The following is a 15031-nucleotide window of genomic DNA, read 5'->3' as shown; positions in this document are numbered from 1 at the left end:
TTTTTGGTCAGCTGTGTTTTTATACCAAAGTGGGAAATCACATTTAAATTTTCTTGTTTGCATCCATCAAATATGGCACTTTATAGTGTGACACTATTAGGAAGATGACACAGGAAGTGTCTTATATTGCACAAAGGGCCCACTTCTCAGGTGTTTTTATTAAATTGTATGTAGTATATTTTTAAATCAATATATCAGTCAATTTAATGGGTGACACCTTGATCACTAAATAACAATTTACAATTTAAAATGTAGGATTTATAATTGACAATTCAGGCAAATAGCAAGCAATATTTATAACAAAATAAATTCATTAGCATACAATTCAGGCGCTATTAGAGCAAGTCCTACAACACTGATCATGAAAAGCAAAGTAAACCCACAGAGAATTATCACCCATCTCTGCAGTTCATTCAGCTCTACAGAGCGATTTAGTGTCTTTCAGGTGATTATTTTGGTGTTATAGCCCTCAACTTTACTGTTTTGGTTCACTCTCACTGTTCTAATTAGCCTCATTTCCAGCTGCAACAGGCAGCTGTTTTCAACAAAAAAAAAGCTCCAATAAACCCACTGTACACAACAAAGTTAGCTAAAGAGGCAGATATTTCTCTCAGGAGTTGGTGGAGAGCCATATCAACAATACTGATAATATGTCAATGTTGTGTTTACAGCTTGTTACGCTGCCCCCAAGTGGCCTGAAAATCAATTATTGCAGATTCAAGGGTAAAACACACCAACAGTGTATGACTTGCATCAAATCACCCACACCCACTGTTTTCTATGTAAGCCGGCACCGGCAGTGTCTTGACTACGTCCTATTTCCCAACGCTGACGTGCGTCAACTCTTAATCTCAATATAAAAGCAGACATTTTAAACACATTTTCTTCCAAAATCGGCTACTGTACCGTGACTTTATTTTCTTTGTCTGTATAATGGGTTCGGTGTGTGATAGAGCCAGTCAACTGACACTTGTCAAATGATGTGATGCTCCGCCACGTGGCCAATATGTGTTGTGCTGTAGATTGGTTTGGTTGATTTATTTTTTACACAATATAAATGTAGCACATCTGTTTTATTTTGTCAAGATTTTTAAGTTTTGGTTGAAAGTAACCTCAAATCTTTCATTGGAAAGCACACGTCTTCATCCTCCCACTATGGTTTCCTGACTCACTGTCTAATTATCATAATGTTGATGTAAAGTAATGAGCTCATGTGAAAGCACAGCTCATGTCTAGAAAACATTCAGAAGGATGTTTTGTTGTTGAGCTCAAGCAGTTTTGACTCTACCACACACACACACACTCACACACACACACCAGCTAGAATTACTTTTATTGTTTTGTTGTTTTAACGGTCAGTAATTTAAGGCTGAAGCTGATGTCATCCTCCTCATCATGGTTACTAAATTGTTCCTCTGTTCATGTTGGTGCTATTGATAATGGTGTGTGACAGAGGTTATGGTGCTGTAATATGTTAGACGTGCGTTCTACAGTGAAATGCTCTCAAAGTCTTTCAGTCTTTCTCCTTTCCTCCAGCTGTTCCTCAGTCTCTTTCTTCTTCTTTAATGAGCCTGTTTGTTGAGTTGATCTAAGCCAAGATCTGGCGCAGTGAATAACTTTATTTTGCTTTCAATTACTTTTTGGAAGCGATAATTTGGCAATGGACATTTATTCATGTGTCTTGTAGGTTTTAGCTAACAAAGTCGTGTTTCCAGCAGCTGCAATAACGGTTTGTTTTGAATAAATAGAAGAACAACTCTGTAGTTTGCATTAGCAGCAAATATGCACTTTGGCTGAACTGACAAAGCAAAGACTTCCAGCTAGAAAGATTTCTTTTTTACTTTTGGTTGAATGTCTTATTTGACGGTTGAGTTTTGTTTGACATTATTATTTTATTTTGGTTTCACCTTTCATGACCATTTTAAATTGTGTTGTTAAGAGCTACACACCTGTCTGAACTGACAGCTCAGGCATCTGGTGTAATGTCACTATAGTCTTCAGTCCAGATCACTCCTGTTCAATAGGAAAGACTTTATTGACAAAGGCACATGTTAACACAGATTAGCAGTGTGCAGCCACTGAACTGGTAAATTCAGTCAGAGTAGTTGCATATGTCTAAGCTCAAACAGCCTGTTTCTTTCTCCTTAAATTAAACTCCAGTCAGTCCCATGAATTGTCAAGCTGAAATGGCCCTGTGGTTAACACGACACAGGCCAAACCACAGGCATTTTATGGCTTTTTTGAATTTGAAAACTGAAATATCTCAGCTTTCTAAATGTCCCTCCATTACTCCTCTCTGCCCACATGCACAAGCCAGTATTTATAAATCACACAAAGACAACCAAAATGAACAAATGTTTGGACTTGAAGGTGTTAATATAGATTTACAACATAAGAAGTAATTAGACAATTTTAAATGAATGTTTTGAAATTGATGAATGTTTTGATATTGACTAAACCCCTCCGCCGAGTAAAGTCCCACTCACAATAGCACATTCACTGTATGGTACTACGCCTCTGTGTTAATCAGAGTTTAAGCTAACGTTAGCGGATGTGTCCTGCTCTTTAAGTTTACACTCCAACAACATTACCTGAAATGACGAGTAGGGCGTAGCGAGTGGTCAGTTATGACTGGTTCAATTTTTTCAGTTTTATTTATTTATATAGTGCCAATTCATACCAGAAGTTATCTCATTGCACTGAGACCCAACAAATCCCACCATGAGCAAGTACTTGGCGACAGTGGCAAGGAAAAACTTCCTTTAAGAGGCAGAAACCTTAGACAGAACCAGACTCAGGGTGGGCGGCCATCCGCCGCTGAGACAGGGAGGGGAGAGAAGGGCCGGGGACAGGCAAAGAGAGAGAAGGGGGGGAGGGAAGCACAATGCAAATTCCACCTAGAATTTTAAAATAATAATAATGTAATGGTAGTCGTAATATTAATATTAATAAAATAATAATAATAGGAATAATAATGATAATAATAATAATAGTGTGGATGAATCTGCTTTACTTTTTCATTGCTTATAACTGTCTGTTTTCTGCTGTTTCACATGTAATGTAATGGTGCTATGAATAGTGTTGAAGTCAGTCTCTCTTTCTCTCTCTTCTTTGTTTTCTCCAGGTCAGCCTACCAAATGACTCCAGCTGTGTTGAAGAGATTTTGCGGGTATGTTGCTTGGGTACACACACACACACACACAACCACACACACAGAATAATTGCACTGATTGTCAGCTGTTTTCTGTTTGCTCACAAAGACCTTCGTCTCTCCCTCTCTCCCGAGAGTCTGGTTTTAAGGAAGAAAGGACAGGGAGAGGAAAAGAGGAACAGAGGGAATAAAAGGCAGTGGGAGGGAAAAGAAGGAGATATGTTGGCTCAGGTCAATGATTATACAAGTTTTTGTTTCTCTAGGATGACTTCATGCAGAAATCTTTTCCACAATTTTCTCCTCTCCTTTACCCTCCTTTCATCTCTCTTTCTCTCTGTCCTCCTTTTTTCCTATCTGCATGTCATCAAAACCACATCAAGCAACACAATTTTTCCCCTCTTTCCCCTCCTGTCCTCTCCTGTCTTTGTTTTGTTACTGTGTTCCTTCAGAGTGATGTCAAAACAGAAATGTATTCCCACAAATCTTCTCGCCAGTCAGAAGATTTGCAGCTATAAAGACAAGGACCTTCTCTGACTGCTTGATGTCAAGCCAAATCTTTCTTTCTTTCTTCCTCTCTGTATCTCCTCTATCTCCTCTCTCTCCTTTGTCATATCACTCACTGTGCTCTTCCCTCCCTGTCTGTCTTCCTCTCTTCATTCTTCTCTGCCCCCTGTCATTCACCTCTCTCTTCCTTTCACAAATCAATATGCTGGCCAACAGGCTGTGTGACAGATAGTGTGCTGTGAGCTGCATGAAAAGCCTTTGTCAATAATATTGGTACACTGTTGAATACAGTCTGTGGTTTTTAGCCGTGTCAAGTGGAAAGATCAAGGAGTTCAAAATGTGAGGTGAGGTGAATCAGAGCAGAGGCCTGCGGTTCATTTTTCCCTTTCTGTGACGGCACAGCTACAAGTCGGTTGTCACAGAAACATTGTTGTTTTGGATGTTTTCACAATTCAAGGTAACAGTGTGAATCAGAGATATTGTGTACGGAAGTAAAGCTGCATGAAAATGACTTCAAACAGTCATCCTTCAAACCTTTAAAAGACTTTTCAAGTATTTAGACAACCTCATGATACAAGAAACCACCTTTGTCTCTTATAGATAAATGTATCCATGCTAATACATGGCATGGTAACTAGTCATAAACAAGTATCCAAACAATAAAGATAGATATTTAGCAATCCCAAGATTGAATATAGGCGAAACATCCTCTTCTTCCGTCTATTATTTTCTATGTCAGGACTCCTCAGACATGCCCTCTAAACAAAAGAAAACAAGACTACGTTTAAAGGGTTAGTTCATCCATATTACAAAAAAATAGTTTCTCATTTACCTCTAGTGGTATGTGGGTGCAGATATACAGTATATATATTTTTTTTCATGTTGAGGTTTTGAGATGTCCATCTTTGAGTTTTCTGCTGCCACCCTAATATGGAAGTGATGGAAGTTCACACGACACACTGCACACACTGAAATATACATTAAGAAATCCACAGACCTCACTGTCAACTGTTTTCACTGGAACTACTTTCAACTAAAGAAATAGTCCCTATAAAACTGTCTGCTGTGAGGCTGTGGATTATCTAAAGGAACCAGGACTCTGTTTTTGGAAAGCGACAATTCTGTTAAACATTTTTTATGTAATTTTTGTGAGCATCCATTCACCTCCATTGTATTGTAATCTCAAAGACAGATATCCCAAAACTAAAGCAAAAGTATCTGCATTGATAGATACCACTAGAGTTTTCTTTTTTTTCTGTAATTTGGGTGAAGCAACCCTTTAAATTGACATCTACTTTTTAAGATTTGCTTGGGGTCAGTTCAACCCGTGTTTACGGTATGTTTGTATTATGTTTGTTGTTATGGTTACCTACCATACAGTCCATGTTACCTACAGTTTCATTAACTTTGCACAGTGATTTTGGAAGGCGAATGAGCTCTTGATTGTAACTATGTTTTTGCTAAAACTATTTTATGGACACCCACCAGCAGATGAGAAATGAGAAATATTTATAGCTATGGTGAAAAAATCTTTAATCTTTTGATTTATAACTTTTGAAAACTACAGTAAGTCTTAGAAAATGCCATGATGTCATTATGAATGTCATGATGACTTTTTATATTCAAAGAGGTTTTGTATATATTTGTAGTGACACCATATGCCATCACCATATGATGAATATGAGTCATTCACTCCAGAGGGGGGTGAAGAGACGCATGATGGGAAATTGTGATGTCAGTGACCTTTCAAGCCCTCTGACCCGATGACCTGCTCTATGGCAGTTGTGTGATGTATGTGTGTGTGTGTGTGTGTGTGTGTGTGTGTGAAGCAGAGTAAAATGCAACATTTATTAAATGATAGACTGTAAAGACTAATACTGATGTTTGATGGCATTTTGTCGTAGATATATAACTTAGTAGAATTTTAGTTGCACTTAGAATTAGAATTGAACTTTCAAGTGAGTGTCAGAGTTTGTGTGTGTGTGTGTGTGTGTGTGTAAGACAGGGAGAGAATGAAAGAGAGAACCTGAGTGTGTGCTTTTATGAAAAAATAGCTGGTAGCCTCAGTTTGCTTTGTGAGCAGATTTCCCAATATATACCTCTCCACTTTTTGTGAGAAAGAGAAACAGCCAACACCTAACAGATTATGTAGCTGCAAGACACACACAAACACACACATGCACACACACACACACATACACACGCTTATCTTGTTAACTAATTGAAGCTTCTACATATTGAGACTGTGGTTCAACTGAGAAGCCTTTGTGATTAGAATAATTGAAACGGGCTGCTGCGGCTGCTGCTGTGCTGCTGCGGCTGCAATGCAACCAATTGGAGTCAGCTTTTATTTTGGTAATGCAACAACTCTGCACTCAGTTCACTCTCAGTACACTGATCCCTGGTGTGCCACCAACTCCCCATGCTCCTCTCAGTTTATACTCTTAAGTTATTTTAAAGTCCACTCTGATGGGGACGGTTCAGCACAACCTTGACTGAATGCTGACTCCACTCCTCTGCATCAAAGATGTTGCATAAGCAGTCCCTTTGCTCTAATTTAAAACTTCAGTCATCATTGTTATTCACCAGGTACTTTCCACATACCTACATTTTTCGTGATTTGTATGCTTTATTTAGTGTGGACTAGTGCCAGCAATGTGAAATTATCATAAATTGTTTGTATCAATGTAATACAAATGTGTGTGTGTGTGTGTGTGTGTGTGTGTGTGTGTGTGTGTGTGTGTGTGTGTTTTAGGAGATGACCCATTCCTGGCCGCCTCCTCTCACAGCCATACACACTCCTGGGAAGGTTGATCAAACCAAGTTCCCCATCCCAAACAAGGTTAGCATGAGTTCTCTTCCTTTGTCCCACTACAGACACCTCTAATTCACCAAAGTAAAAGTTATCTGCTCACATTGAGGCCTAATAGTGCAAATTCATTTTGGATTACAAGCCTGGTAATGTATGCTTCCTTAAATGTTGTTTTCATGTTCTCTACTTGTGCTCTGACTACACCATTTTCCTTTATTTGTGCATGAGTCAGTGAGTGGTGGAAAAAGATGTAAAACAGTTGAACAACCTTCCCTTAAACTCCCACATTTATTGGTGGCTCATCATAGAACTAAACTGCAGTCTGTCACTGGAAATCTTCAGTCTGCTAATTAGATCTGATTCATAAATTCACTGCAGCAATGATTGCTGTGCTTGGATCAGATTACTGTTGCCTCATCCTGTGCAGCGGTACAAGTGACAGCCAATGATATTACAATGTTAATTAATTATTGCATGTTTAATTCACCCCCTGTGGGGAAGTGGACACACTCTTGTAGAGAGCCACTTCTCCTCTGCAGAGGTCTGTACTGTAGCTGATAATAGTTGCATATTAAACAAGGCACCCTTTATAAATGCTTTTTTAAGTTGTAATTAATTACTTTATTAATTGTTAATTCATCTAATGCTTTATAGTCAGTTGTAAGCCATTAATAGGAACACATTTTTGAGTTGCCCGGGTGAGAAAAAATATCTTTGGCTTATCCTCCTCCAACAGGACACTTGATTTGTCTTTTTAGTTCATCAGGTACTGTGGAGTGCAAGTACATTTATTAATAAAGTATTAATATTAACATTTACAATTACTACAATTAACAGATGACATTAGTTACAACATTAGTTATAAGGCACGGTCACACCAGAAAGTATCTTTGCAAAATATTTGCTTCTAGAAGCTTGGTGACATAGAGAGCTAGCTGTGGGCTACTTAGTGATCCAGCTGGTGAGCTAACCACTAACATGTTAACCAGCCGGGAACATGCTAGCGCTAGTTAGTCACAATAGTTTCCCCCAAGCCTTTTTTTATTTAAAAGGGGAAAAAGCTCCCCAAGCAAACAAGCTTGCTAACAAGCTTGTTAGCTCGGTCACTAGCGGGACAATAAATTCACGTGTTTTATTCAAAAAACATTTCTGTATAACTGTCTGCAAACCATGGCTCTTTTCAGGAGCAGTTTTAATAAAACACAGCTAATAAGCAACAATAACTTCCTCCATTTTGAACTCTGGCTCTTCATTCCTTCAGAGGTCAACATTGTCAGGATGGCTTGCTATTGTTCACAGAATTCGCCAAAGTTGAACTCGACGGGAACATTTTTTGCAGATTTACTTTGTCCCCACAAGCGCATCGGCTGATTCCATTGGAATAAGTTGATTTATGATTATAAATGCTGCTGTGATCAGGCCTACAGAAAAAGAGCACCTTATTAGAAAGTGTACTAATGTTTGTTTGGCTCCTCTCAGTCATCACAAAAAGAAACATTTCAACCCACTTCAAGTTAAAGAAAGCCATTTTCTATTTTAAAAACTTGGTATCTGGTCACTGTTTCCTTGTTTCCTGTTCATAACCCCCCATGGGTTTTTTTTTGTTGTTTTTTTACATAAACAGTGATAACAACCGTGGCTGAACATCACTTACAGAAAGCCAAACTTCATCAACAGAAATTTCAAGGAAATGACATTGTAGCACCCACCACCCACACTGTTTGTTTGACAGGTGATGTTTGAGAAGTGAAGTGCAGAAACATGACAACAGTAATCAACAAAGACTGAGACACAATAAAAGCAGAGACTAAATAACTGCCACTTCAGAAGATAGATGTAGGAAAAGTTTCTCCTGCTCCTCCAAAAATGCTTTATGACACCTTGTAATGTAAATAGTTGGAATATTTGTCACATTAAAACCAACACAATTGTTATATTCAACATTTATCTCAGAAATGGCAGTAATATTCTGACTGAAACAGCAGGTGTATTTTTTCCACTGCAGTGTGCTTTTATGAATCACTTTTAATGTGCGAAACATCACATTGGTGGTGATGTCAAATGAAACAGCAATGTAAACAGAGAGGCAGTAAATCTGACCTAGTAGTTAATGAATTAGAAGACTGTTGTGGCGCTTTCAGCCCCCAGCGTCACACTAATCCTGCAAGTGAGTTTTAAGAATGAGGTGGAGCGTCGACGCGGGGAGATGAGAAGATCTGAATTTTGTGTAATGGCATAGTTGTACTGCCGTGAAATCAATAATGACATCTGTTGGTTTATTCATTCAACTCATCGCCCTCTGGCTTTCTCTCTCTCTTCTCTCTAGGAGTCACAGCATGTGACCTCAGGCTACAACACCCAGAGTAAGTTTCCCAGCATCAACACTCACATACCAGCTCTGTGCTAATTAATACTGGTGAGGCCATAAAGGTAATACACCCCAGAAGAAATGTGAGAAAAGCAGCTTCTGTTCAAATGAATTTATAGCCACAGGAGCATGAAAACATTTGCTTTTTATCTTTCTGTGTTCATCTAAACAGTAATGAGACAAACGTGATTTTACACACAAAGCTCAATTGATTGATTGATTGTGGAGTCCATGTTTTTGTTATTATTAAAATCCGCAAGGAATGGTCTGAGAACTCAGAAATTTAAGCTACTCTGTGTTGCTTAAGCCCTGCCCTCAGGGAGGAGTCTTCCTGAGTGTCTGCTGAGGCCTATAACACTCAGGAAGTCTCCTCCCTGAGGGCAGGGCTTAAGCAAAAAAGAGTAGCTTAAATTTCTCAGACCATTTTCACAATTGAGAATGACTTCCGGATGGGAGCCGAAACGTCTTGATTCTGAAAACAGTGTCCAGATGACTACGACTGAAACCTTTTCTACAATTTAACATATGATCTGGATATCCTATCTAGATAACCAAAAACACATGTTACAATATTGCAATAGCAATATTGCAATGGCCAGACCACGTCATTTAATTTTTAAAGTGAGTTAAAAATGTATGGTTGTTGACCAGTGTTTAGTCCACCAGCCCTGCCTAACTAATTTACATATTGGGAGCCGATCACAATGCAGGCAGAACTGAGATAATGAGAACGCTTATTAATACCAGGTGTAAATACAAAGGCAGGTAGATGTCATTATCCAGATAATGTATCCAGATACAGATCATGTTAATACCAGGTATAAACAGGTTATTAGTCCTTAGACCTCAAAATAAGCTGGCTCCTACTCATGCAACTTAACAGCATCTTTTCATTAGTCCCTCCCTGGTTGGTAAATCGCTACGTCTTACAAATTTCACACTCCTGTGTTACAGATGTCGCTACAAACTAGGGACTTTTGAAAAGTAGGCTTTCTGTTAAAAATTTAAAGTCCCCAAGTCCAAGGCCAGATAACAAAAAAAGCTAGCTAGCTTTTTCTTTCTGGGAAAATAAATCATCAGACTTACATATTTTGACCAGGCTTGGAGACAGCCTATGCTACAAACTGTGGGTGCAGAGATTGAAAGCTTTTCTTTTTTCTCAAGTCAAGAATGATCTTTCTTGCACAACAAGTATACAACTGTTTTGGTAGAGTTAACCTTTAAATACCTGACAGATTCATCACATTGATGCAAAAATCCAATAAATCCAAAATTGCCTTAAACCTCCTCATTGATTTGCAACAATGGCCTCAATTGTCTAATACAACAAGAGATATTGTTAGCTAGCTAAACATACATATACGTATATAAATGTATAGCAAAATCTAGACCAGTTGATAGAATCTCTTTTGTCTCATGATATATGTCATTATATTGCCCAATACTGCATTCAGCACATTACAGTAGTCCTGACTCCCAGTGTTGGCATCAGATCATCAGAAGCTCCTCTGAACTGGTGCTCTTTTGTTAACCCTCATCTTGTAGTGTTTTGAGATGTTTGTGATGTACATAGAGCTGAGATATTTCCCCACTGGCAGGTTTTTCTTTCTGATGTGAAAACAAGAAATACAACTGACTTGGATATAATATACAGTGAAAGGGTTCTGTTCTAAAAGTCTGTATATCCATTTGGAAAATAAATCACCACCTCAAGTTTTTGTCAGGCTGTGGCATTTCAGTTAAAATTTGATTGTAAAGGGACATACTTTGTGTTTTTACCCAACCTCCTGTTACCAAAGCAAAGCAAACACACACACTAATTAAATAACACTGGAGCAGAGTGTCATGTTTTCCAGTGTGACAATAGTAATACACATCTACACAGGGATTTGAGCCTGGCTCCTTGTCAAACAGCAATCACTAACAACCCAAGACACATGCAAAACAGTGATACTCGAATGTCCTCTGTTGTGTTGCAGAGCGATGTACTGTATCAGCTAACAAGCCTGCTGCTAAACCACCAACTGCACCACAGAAGTCGTGAGTATCTCTCTCTCTGACACACACACACACACACATAAACAGAGAATCTCTGACCCGCTGCTGCTGTGTTTGCCTCAAGGTAAAATTAAGCTTGACTCTTGGATGAAATTCACTGCTAGTAGGAGGAAAAAAGATTGTGTGGATCAGAGCGGGAAAGTGCAGCTACATTAATTTAATGTGAGCCAGGAGCATATTGCAACATCTCTGGCTGCAGCCCACTCCACTTCACTCACAGAGCTGTACAGCAGGATTCATGGCAGGGTGAGATTGGAAAGGCAGAAATCTTGGCATGTAAATCTCCCTCAAGACCCTGATTTACCCTGTGCTTGACCACAACAAGCTTAATGATTTTGTTTTAGAAATTGACAGTTCGCTAAACGCTTCCCCCGCACAGTGATTGTCCAATCATAGCTTAGTAACTACATTGGCATGGCCTTAAGTCTTTCCAAAATCAAAAACACAAGAGGAAAAGCAAAAGGAATGGATTAAACAGCATGTTTATCTGCTCAAACGTAAGCTGCAAACGTTAGCATGTCCAGCTAACTAGCTTACTACTTACAGAAGTATCCAGACGTTACTTCCAAGATCAAGGAGCGTTAATAGCTAACTACATTTTGTGGGGGTTATAAAAAAGCCCCATTCATGATAGTACATCTGCTGTGTATTATTTTTCCACTGTCTGGAAGCTGGTCCCAGATGCTGCTTGTAAAGTTAGCAGCTCTGTCCTGATCTTTATAGGATTTGAGGAAGTTTGCACTCCAGCAACCCCAGCCAAACTTGTTATCCAAGATAGCGTTACATTCGCCGAACATATTGGTCAAGTATGTAAGCTAAGCCGCTAAACATGTTATGTTAGAATGAAATAAGAGTCTGCTCTCGCATTTTTCCTTATTGTACTTGTATGCTGCTCACCGCAATACAAGAGCAATGCTGCTCTTTTATTTCCATGTCATCACATGTATCATAAACTGGTGAGGATGCTGACTTTTGTTCTCGGAGATATAGCTTTAGCTTCAGTCTTTTAGCACCACATGTGTGTAGCCATATTTAGGACTCCTTTTATAAGATTCTCATTTTAAAACAAGTCAGCTGGAAACATTGAAAAGTCAGCCAGAGCCAGTGTTTGCGACCAACTCATGCTGCCAACATTAGCTTAATTAGCTAGATAGCTACCGCTGATAAAATCTGGCAGCTGTCATTTCAGCCAGCAAAATAGTAAGTCACCAACTAGAAATGAGAAGTCTGCTTTTGTCTAATCAAAGGACTGTTTCAAAAATGACCATAAGTTGTTACTGTAAAGTATATATGTACCATGCAAGAATGGAAAGCTTGACAAGTAGCTAAGGTTAGCGAACAGTAAATTATCCATTTTGAATTACAGCATTTCAAACAGATGACACATGTGCTCAGGTTTGAGAGGGGCTAGATTTAAAACCAAACTGGAGAAAATCAGAATATTATCTTTCCACTTGTAGACACAAGTGTGACTTCAAACAAAAAAATATTACAGTAGTTTTTGCTTTCCTTCAAATGTTTCGCTGCTTTTTGTTTAATTTCTTTGTTCATCTGCCGAAGAGTTTTTTTTGCTCTATCCACTGGATTATTATCCCTTAAAAATTAGTTCAATGTGACAACTCCTGTGTTACTACCTCTAATGAGAGTTTTCAAGTGCTAAGTGCAATGAATTATTTATGCGTTTGATGAAAGCTAATTTAAAAAGAGGAGAGAAAATGTGGCAGGCGTGGTGTCAAAAAGGAGCTTTTGAAAATGAAAAAGACTTGTTGGCCAAACGATGATGCAAAAATCCTGCAAATTTAGAAGAAATCGAGGCAATCTATAGTTAGCAGTAGTTCAGCTGGTTTGATTAAAGTTCCAGGTCAGCATGTAAACTCTCATTTCCTCCTCTTTGGACATGTAGTTAAATAGTTAATTACATCTCCGTTAGGATGATGTCTGCTGGAGCTGTAGTGCTTTTTGTGGCTTATTAAACTATTTTGCTTCCAAAGCCGATAAGCATATTTCTTTTGATTACGATTGTTTGCCTGAGGTGTTTTTCTCCCCCATCTTGTATTCAAACATAAATGCTGCTTTGTTTATTAGGGTGAAATAATTGTTATTGGTTAAAAACAATGCCTAGTTTACTGCAGCCATTAGGCTATTCTCTATTTTTACTGTGGTGCTCCACAGCGTAAAATGTTCAGGATAATGAATAGGCCTACCTTGTCTTATTCAAGAGTAATTGTGCTGTTGAGGCTAATTGCTATTTTGTTTTCTGAATGTTTACTATGTCCAACCATTACAGAAAACTCATCCAACAGTAATCCCTCTCAAAGAGGCTCCGTACCTTAATGCCACATTAGGAACAAAAGCAAGACTATTGGTTTTGGGTTTTTTTTCTTTCATTAGGGCAGAGAGAATACCGTACCCCCCTGCTCCAGGAGTTTCATTACGCTCTGATCCAATCACACGATGTTGTGACAACTGCATGTGTGTAACAGAGCGGAAGAATGAAGAAGTGAAGAAGACTCTTGTCTAGTGGAACCTGCTTTTGTGTTTGCTCAGTCTGCAGTGTGGTTGTCTCACCTGCTGGCAGCAACAGAAACCCAGAGAACTCCTGGGTTCTGGTTTTTATTGTCACTGAGCTGTCTGACAGTAGTGCTGGACTTGTCACGATGTGCAGAATCACACATGGTGCCCTGTACAGTGTAGCATCCTAGATAGAGCAAGGCACTAACACTGCCAGGGTTATGGGTTCAGTTCTCTGTTTTGCTCAGTGTGGAAAGAATACTGTCAAAACATGTTAACACTGATGCTTTGTCACCACCAAGTAGCAGGTGACCAGTCAGTGGAGGACAATAGGACAATAAGCAGCCAAAGTGTTATTGTGATTGTACTATACTTTAATAGTATAATACAAGTTGGAGTGTGAATGCATTTATTGTAAGCTGCTTTGGACAAAAGCATCTGCCAAGTGAATGTAATTAATGTAATGTGAATTTCAATTTCAGCACTACTAACACATCTGATGGGCAAGTGGTCGCAAGTGGTCGACCAAACATACTACTGGACCCATCAGCCTAATATCTTTTGTGCGCATTTATGACTGTATGCTCAAGGACCTCTTGTGGTTGCGGTGATTCACAATTTTTCGAAAAAACCTATTTTATTGACTTATTAAAAGGGACAGTTCACCCCAAAATCAAAATTTCTCTTACCTGTAGTGCTATTTATCCATCTACATTGTCTTGGACTGAGTTGCCGAGTTTTGGCGATATCGGCCGTAGAGATGACGGCTTGTGGTGCTCAACCCCCCCCCCCCGGAAAAAAAATCCATTTGAAAAACTCAACAGCTATGTCTCTTTCCAAGAAATCATGACGCGGTTAATCAAGATAATCCACAGATTTGTTGTGAGCAGTTTCACGGAGGAACTATTTTCTCTCTACCAATAGTCCCTGTATTTTTTTGGCACTTAGAGGACCACAAGCTGAGTGCCATATAGTCCCATTGCATTCAGTGTCTACTCTTGACCCCTCATCACTGTTTGCATATGTCTTGCACCCACAGCCAGTTCAATCAAAGAAAACAAGAAGAAAAAGTTAATTTGGTGCAGTAGAATTTCTTTTTTCTGCTTTACTATTCTTTTAATTATTTCGTGACCCCTAGGTTTGTCTTGTGCCCCCTTGTTAGGGTCCCGACCCCCAGGTTGGGAACCACTGCCTTAAACAAACCCTCTGACAATGCAGCAAGTTACAGTATGTGTTTCACGTTTTTGGCGGAGCTTTTAAATACAGGATGAACTGGGAAGTTTGCATGAGCAGTGGTGGCCACCATGAAAAGCAATGGGAAGAGCATCACATATAGAAACATCATTAAAAGAAGATCCAAGGTGATCTTGTGCAGCAATGATCGCTTATCAGATCATTGGTCTGAATAAGTTAGTCTTGATTGTGGACAATAATACAGAGACGAGGCACTTGTTCAGCTTGAGAGTTTGCCCTGTAAGCTACTCAAGTGAGAGAAAGATTTATGTCTGTGTTTTGTTTTGCAGTCTGAGTACATGTGCATCTGAATTTGTCTACAGCGGAGTGTTGAGCAATTAGTCATTAGCTGAGCGTGGCTTTGATTTAGCTTCGGAAAATATTAACATCCTCT

General features: G+C 39.0%; 1 protein-coding gene across 1 annotated transcript in view; it reads left to right on the top strand.

Moving 5' to 3' along the window:
* Nucleotides 1-15031, top strand: part of aff2 (AF4/FMR2 family, member 2) — a 153453-nt gene that overhangs the window by 76415 nt on the left and 62007 nt on the right. Inside the window, exons 5-8 of the mRNA XM_044204347.1 lie at nucleotides 3125-3169; nucleotides 6411-6497; nucleotides 8794-8830; nucleotides 10815-10875. Of these exons, the coding sequence (XP_044060282.1) occupies nucleotides 3125-3169; nucleotides 6411-6497; nucleotides 8794-8830; nucleotides 10815-10875 (230 nt within the window). The remainder of the gene's footprint in view (nucleotides 1-3124; nucleotides 3170-6410; nucleotides 6498-8793; nucleotides 8831-10814; nucleotides 10876-15031) is intronic.

This window comes from Siniperca chuatsi, linkage group LG8 (genome assembly GCF_020085105.1).
Source record: "Siniperca chuatsi isolate FFG_IHB_CAS linkage group LG8, ASM2008510v1, whole genome shotgun sequence".
Lineage (NCBI taxonomy): Eukaryota > Metazoa > Chordata > Actinopteri > Centrarchiformes > Sinipercidae > Siniperca > Siniperca chuatsi.
The sequence above is the reverse complement of the archived record's forward strand: the minus strand, read 5'-3'. Positions and strand labels throughout refer to the sequence as shown.